The sequence below is a fragment of the Sipha flava genome, unplaced genomic scaffold (genome assembly GCF_003268045.1).
Source record: "Sipha flava isolate LNK unplaced genomic scaffold, YSA_version1 19079_pilon_pilon, whole genome shotgun sequence".
Taxonomy (NCBI): Eukaryota; Metazoa; Arthropoda; class Insecta; order Hemiptera; family Aphididae; genus Sipha; species Sipha flava.
In genome coordinates this window covers 1-7,107 of record NW_020272581.1, presented here as the reverse complement: position 1 = coordinate 7,107, position 7,107 = coordinate 1, and the positions used below count along the sequence as shown (strand labels likewise).

General features: G+C 33.9%; 1 protein-coding gene across 1 annotated transcript; it reads left to right on the top strand.

Annotated features, from left to right (window-relative positions):
• The first annotated feature begins 4,675 nt into the window (after window positions 1-4,675).
• LOC112681399 lies at window positions 4,676-5,410 on the top strand. Its single transcript, XM_025551658.1, has one exon. It carries the CDS (start codon window positions 4,676-4,678, stop codon window positions 5,408-5,410), a length of 735 nt encoding a protein of 244 aa, XP_025407443.1.
• Window positions 5,411-7,107: the final 1,697 nt, after the last annotated feature.

Sequence of the window (7,107 nt, the reverse complement as noted above, 5' to 3'; positions counted from 1 at the left end):
CTAGACTAATTAGAGCTCCCATCCGCGGCAGCGCGTAAAGCGCTACCACGGAACAAAAGCCACGCCCATGCGCACAACTTTGCCGCCGAGTCATCATCTCATTTTTAATTGACTATAGTGGTATATTATGCACTATATTGTCTTTTTCTAATGCCCCCCCCCCCCCAAAAAAAATTTGTGACTCGTTCACGGAAACCGTACAATAGAGCCAATAGTACCTCCAAAAAATATATATCAAGCATTGTGTTGCTGGTTGTGCCGTTCAAGTTTTTATACTGCATCGCAATAATGATTATCGGTAAATCCGACGCTGACACCTAACGACGGATTAGTGGGGGGAATAATCAAATTATTTTCAGAATCGATTAGAAATTAATGTATTATAAACGAAATATCGCTGGACATCTTCAATGGTTATGGTATTAGTATTGATCATAAGTACTAGTAAATACAATCAATGGCATAAGTTATGACCCGAATAATAATCGATGTATTTACATAATCGAGTTACTACTCGAAATAATCAAGCGAAATTTTTAATTATTGTGATGACTCGGAATAATATTAGTAATTAGTTGTTACTCAAAATAATCAATTAAAGTAAAACTGTCCCTAAATCATAATATAAATTTAAATAATTTTATTTTTTATTCCAACTGAATTACAAATGTTTTAAAATACAGAAATAAATATTTTTTGTGTATTAAATATCTCTTTACTTAATACATTTATCAGAAAAATGCTACGTGGGGCCCTCATGAATGTTATTTTAAATCGACTTAATAATAGCTAATATTACTCACAAACCATTTTTTGAACCTCTTTTATTGTTTTACGTTGACGTGTTTTTTGGTACAAACTTTTATTATTCATCGTCAGGGCCGTCGTTACGATTTGCGAGGCCCCATAATTTATTATAAAATAAAACTAATAGTAATAAGTAGGGCTAGGATTTATATGCAATAAAAAAATGATTAAATATGCATTTGGCTTATTGAAAATATGCAAAAATATGCAATAAAAATATGTTTAAATAAACCAAATAAATATTATTTAAAAAACACGTTTTCTATAAATTTTTTGTAAATACCAATTAATAAAAATAAATATAATAAACACTTAAATATAAAAACATTTAAAAAATTCTAAAATCTTAAAATCTCTAAAATATTGATGTACTAATAAGATTGTAATGAGAACAACAACATCATTATCGATAACTCCGACACTTATCCGCTATTTGAGGTAATTAATTTCATCGCTTTTACATACACGCACGCACAATTACATAATATTAAAAGGATGCTATACCCAAAGCGAATCGGATGAAACGACCGATAGGAAGCGCTATTAGGTGTTTTTACACAGCGTAATCACGTGACGTACGCACACAGAGTCATAGTTGTTATCGTGCGATTAACAAAACGGTCTAAAAATAATCAACATGCGAGCATTTTATTGTTTTATGAACTGTCTCAGAATGCGGATAATGAAAAAATAATATATTGGTGATTATAATAATATTACCACAATAGTCAATATTCGTGTGATTTTCGCGCCCGCTTATGAACTAATTGATTAAGATTACTATTTCTTATAATGTGTACACAAATAATTACACTAAAAAAATGTCGGATAGGCTATATTACAATAATATTTACATTAAAATAAATATATTATTAATTAATTATCTACTGATTACTTAGTACTTACTTCTCTCTCTGCAGTATTCAATCTAATGATTGGTTTGCAACAATTTCCATGCTTCTCTATCACTAGCTTTTCTCTTCAATTCTTGGTATGAGTTACATCCTTGATCTTCCATTATCTGACTTATGTATTGCAATCTTGGTCTTCCCCTATGGTTTTTTCCGTCGATTACACCTTCTAAGATTAGTAATAGCAGCCCATCATGTCTTAAAATATGACCTATTAATTCGTTTCGCCTTTTCTGTATACTCTTCCACATTGATTTCCTCTCCGATACCTTTTCTAAAACTTTTTCATTAGTGATTCTATCAGTCCAACTTATCTTTTGCATCCTCCTGTTACACCACATTTCGAATGCCTCTATTCTTCTCATTTCTTCTTTTGCAATAGTCCATGTTTCACATCCATATAACATAATGCTCCAGATGTACGTTTTTAGCAGATTCTTCCTGATATTGAGGTCAATGCTTTTTGAAGTAAAAATATTTCTTTTCTTATTAAATGCCACTTTAGCTTGGCATATTCTTTTTATAATTTCTTTTTTGCATCTCCCATCTGAGCTTATAGTGCTGCCTAAATACAAGAAGTCTTCTACTTGTTCAATATTTTCACCATCTTTTAATTTTATACTTGTTCTTATGCTGTTGTATCTACTACATACGAGTACTTTCGTTTTCTTTGTGTTTATTTTCATATGTAAATCTTTTTCCATCACCTGTTCCAATGTTTCTAAAAGTACTTACTTATACTATTATAAAATATATTATATTATATTTTTTTTTGTTGTCTATACATTATAATACCAATATACATAATACCAAATTTATAGCAATAAGCTAAACTATTTAAATGTTTAAATAGTAGTTTTCTAATTGGTGAATGTATTACGTATATTTTACGTTATAATTGTGTAGGTGTATATTATATATACTTGCTATTGTTAAAGGTGTATTGAAGTAACCAAATTACATTACAGGTAAAATCTATAACCAAATAGAATATAACGTTGCTATACACATTTTAAGTATTAAAAATAAAAACAGTATGAAATGTTTAATATAATATTAATAGGTACTACGATTTTTTAATTTTTTTCAATGAAAATGTTTTAGGTACTTTAGGTACTAAAGCTTACTATTTAGAGTAGGGGTCTTTAACTCGCGCCCACTTAGTATTTTTTTGCGGCCCGCGATCACATTTTAAGTATAGCATGCATTTTTAAAAAAACTGATGTGGCCCTCTGCATAAAAATGTGAAGATCCTTGATTTGGGGTATGTTAAGTCTAAGGGTACCTCTTCGCTGTCGTTGCCGTAAACGTAATTACAGCACATGACTGATATATAAAATAAAATCGAACGACAAAAACATGATCACGGAAAACTAACAAAAAGGCCTCTAAAAGTGATTTGAAAATTATTTCACCTATTATTTTATTTGAAAACAATAAAATTTCAGAGTAAACCTCATAAGGGTTTTTCATTATTCCGAATGAATAGTTCTGTATGATAAATACAATAAAGCATTTTTTTACTTTTTTAAATCATTGTAACTTTTTTTCCAATAAATATTTTTAAAAACGCGTATGAGGTTCACTCAGAAATATTATTCTTTACTAATTGTATAATAGATGTTTTCACCCTAAAGTTACATTAAAAAGGCATTTTCGTTGGTTTTCCGTAAACATGTTTTTACTAGTCATAATAATAGGTGAGCATCCTCTTAATAGTATATTTTTATAGCAATCGCCGCCTGTAGACGTGAACGATGAACCGCTATATTTTAATTACTTCCGTTGACTCGACGACAACGACGACGACGACGGTATCGCGGAAGAACGAAACAACACTTGAACGTAGGATCGGGAATAAGACGCCGCCCCTGCCGCCGCCACCGCGATAGTTGAGAATGAAATATAATAATAATAAAATGTAAAAAATATTTAATAAAATGCAAACGTTTTATTTATATATAAAAAACAAACATGTGTTATTATTTTATATAGAATATATATATATATATATATATATATATATATATTTATTAGTTTTTTCTGACTTCACCGGTAAACGGGTTGTATTGAATGACTCGGTCGTGAATGAGCAAACAGTACGCCAAAGTGTCGGGCGGGAAGTTATTCGCAGCCTCGAATTCGATTCTCAAATCGATAGTAGACGTTTTAGCGTAATCGTTTTGACGCGAACAGTCGATGTATATAAACGGACCCAGTTCTTTGTATTTTTCTTTACTCAGATACGGTTGGGAGGTCATCCGCTCATATTAATATTTTTGAAAATCCGCATATACTTGATAGAACATTGTAAATTGGTCTTTGTCGAAGCTCTCGTTGTAATTCTCATACGGGTATTCTACCGAATTTATATACGCTTTCACGTTGGTCAGTGAATACGCGTCAAAGTCCGACGCGAATCCCTCGGCCATATTGCCGGAGTATTTGTGCAGAAAAGCAATTATCAAACATCGAGGTTTCTCTATCCACGAACAGGTTTTCACCATCCACGAGTGTTTTCTCGTCTGCGGTATATTAGGATATTCGCATAGTTTCCAATTTCTAAACGCACAGTTTATCGTTTTTTTTGAATCGATAATTTTCAACAGTTTTAACTTTTCTCTGTCATTGACCTTGACCACAGGCACCTTCCACATGACTTTTGTCAGTTCTATTTTGATTGTTTTTTTTGTTTTGAAACCTAACCGCATACGAATCAACACGTAAACCGTTAACAACTCGTAAAGATAAAAAAATAAAACAACTAACGAAAAACAACCAAGCTTTTCTACGTTCGTTAAAATATATGAATAGAATAAATAAATGAATCATATTTAGATGTAACCGAAGGGTATGTAGACGAATGTAAAATTATACAAATGCAATATCACTCTTTTCTACCGAATTCGAGTACGGCTCTATCGAAAAACGATGAAATCAGAATACTAATTCAAAACATGGACGCATATACTCTACCGTGTGAGAGTTATATTTACGTTGAAAAAAAAGTAAGTAAACCAAAAGACGTGGGTCAAGGTATCGGTGACATTAAATTTACTAACAACGGATTAGCGTTTCTATTTTCCGAATTACGATATGAATTGAATGGTGTGGAAATACAAAAATTAAAATACCTTGGAATATCTTCGTGTTTGAAGGGGTACTGTTCATATACACCTAACGATTTGAATGAACTTCAGAACGGCGCTTGGGATATAAATATGACCGAGGAAGACAATAAGGATTTCATGACGGAAAATAAATTTTCTGGGTGTATCCCACTGAAACATTTATTCGGTTTTTGTGAAGACTATAAAAAAATATTACTCAATTGCAATCAACAACTTATTTTAAACCGAGCGTCAAAAGATTTCGACGCGTTGTACGTTACAGGCGTTGGGGCAAAAGAAAATATTGAAAAAAATAAGAAAGTAACGCTTGATCTTCAAAAAATTATCTGGAAAATGCCCATCGTCCGAGTGAGTGATATAGAAAAACTAAAATTATTAAAAGTACTGGACTCTCGGAAGACGCTGTCGTGCGCATTCAGAAGTTGGGATTTACGCGAGTATCCAGTTCTTCCGCAGAATACATCTCATTCGTGGACTGTCAAATCTAGTAACTTACTTGAAAAACCTAGGTTTGCAATCATAGGATTTCAAACAGATCAAAAAAAAAAACAACTTGAATAACCCCTCAGGATTGTTCGATCACTGTAGCCTGAAAAATCTTAAAGTTCATTTAAATTCTGAGGTTTATCCGTATGAAGATTTCCGTGTAGACTTTACGGATAAAATCACTTCTTTGTTGTACAAAGCGTATACTGATTTTCAAAAGTCGTACTATGATAGAGATAACTCTTTACCATTACTCTCGAGGAAAGCATTTCAAGATTTTTTACCTATAGTCGTTGTAGATTTATCACGTCAAAATGATAATGTGAAATCGACGACAGTTGACTTACGCATAGAGTTCGAGATAACCGCAAACGTTCCGGCCAAGACTGCAGCATATTGCCTCATTTTACATGATCAAGTTATTACTTATAATCCGTTCAGTGGAGATGTTAGAAAATTTTAAACCTTGTATTTAACTTTTATAATTTTAGACCTTGTATTTTACCCTTATAATGTAAAAACTTATTCTAATAAATAAAAAACTTGTTTTTTAAATATCGTGCATGTTTTTATTTCACTTATTAGCGTTCTACAAAAAATTAAAATAGTTGTTGTTTAACATTGCGCACTGGTGCTGGGTGTTCGGCAAATGTCGGTTGAGGCGGGGGTGGCGTAATGAATAGAGACGGTTCCCTGAATTGATTGAAAAAATCTGGCCCATCGTTCACGTCGCACAACTGCGGACTACGAATCTCGTCTGGTACCTGGGAGTCGTCAATGATCCAGCGGCTGAAAATAATGAAATCAATATTTTTGTACATGTAATAATAATATATTTATGAATTACCTCTTGCGAGTCTTGCGCCATCCGATTTAGAATAGATTTTGATATTTGTTTAGCTGCACACATTTGTACTTGGTCAGTTAAGTCTGGACAAGTTTCGACGATTCCGCGACTATTATGCGTGTTTTTATTAACAAACATTCTCATTTCATCGACATTTTTCGATGGCTGTTTTTCGAGCGAACATTTCGCGTACAGAAAATTAACAATCGCATCATATTGTTTTAGAATTATCGGCATGGTGAATATTTCTTTCCGACCAATACTCTCAATAATACAACGCTCCAGATATTGAAGGCGAATAAAGTCCGCTCGATTCAGCAATACTCTACATCCTTGTTGATTTTTTGCTTCTATCACCAACATATTTTCTTCGTTATACACCATACTCGATAATTTAATCATTTCGTCTTCGAAAAATACCACTCACTTATACCTTTGTGGAGTGTCAAGTATTGTTCAAACACCGCGCAATTTGAATTTCGCGCCATATCATGTTCCATGAACGAGAACTTTCGCGAAGCTTCTACGCGCTCCCTCCCCTCTACATCTTAACGTCCGTCGTAGTAACGGCCAACGGGTTTTTCAAATGGTTCGTTGTTGTTGGTGTGCCCGCAAGCGGTACAGTTCGCCGGGCACGTTATTCCTTTTTTCTTGTTCGTGAGCGGCTCGATTTGGGGATCGCCGTGACGGGCATATTCTCGCGCCACGTATTTTGTGCGCGAGTGCAAATCGTCGTCGCTGTTTTTGTTGCCCGACTATCGGTTGTCGCGTCGTCGTGCTCCTTTCGCTTTTCGCGCGAGTGGCCGTGTGGTGTACTTGTGCCGCCAAAAGCCGACCGTCGTCGCTGTGTGTTGCGCGACTATTAGTCGTCGCGTCGTCGTGTGTTACCTTTTGCGTGTGTGGCCACGTGGTGTGCGTGTGCCGC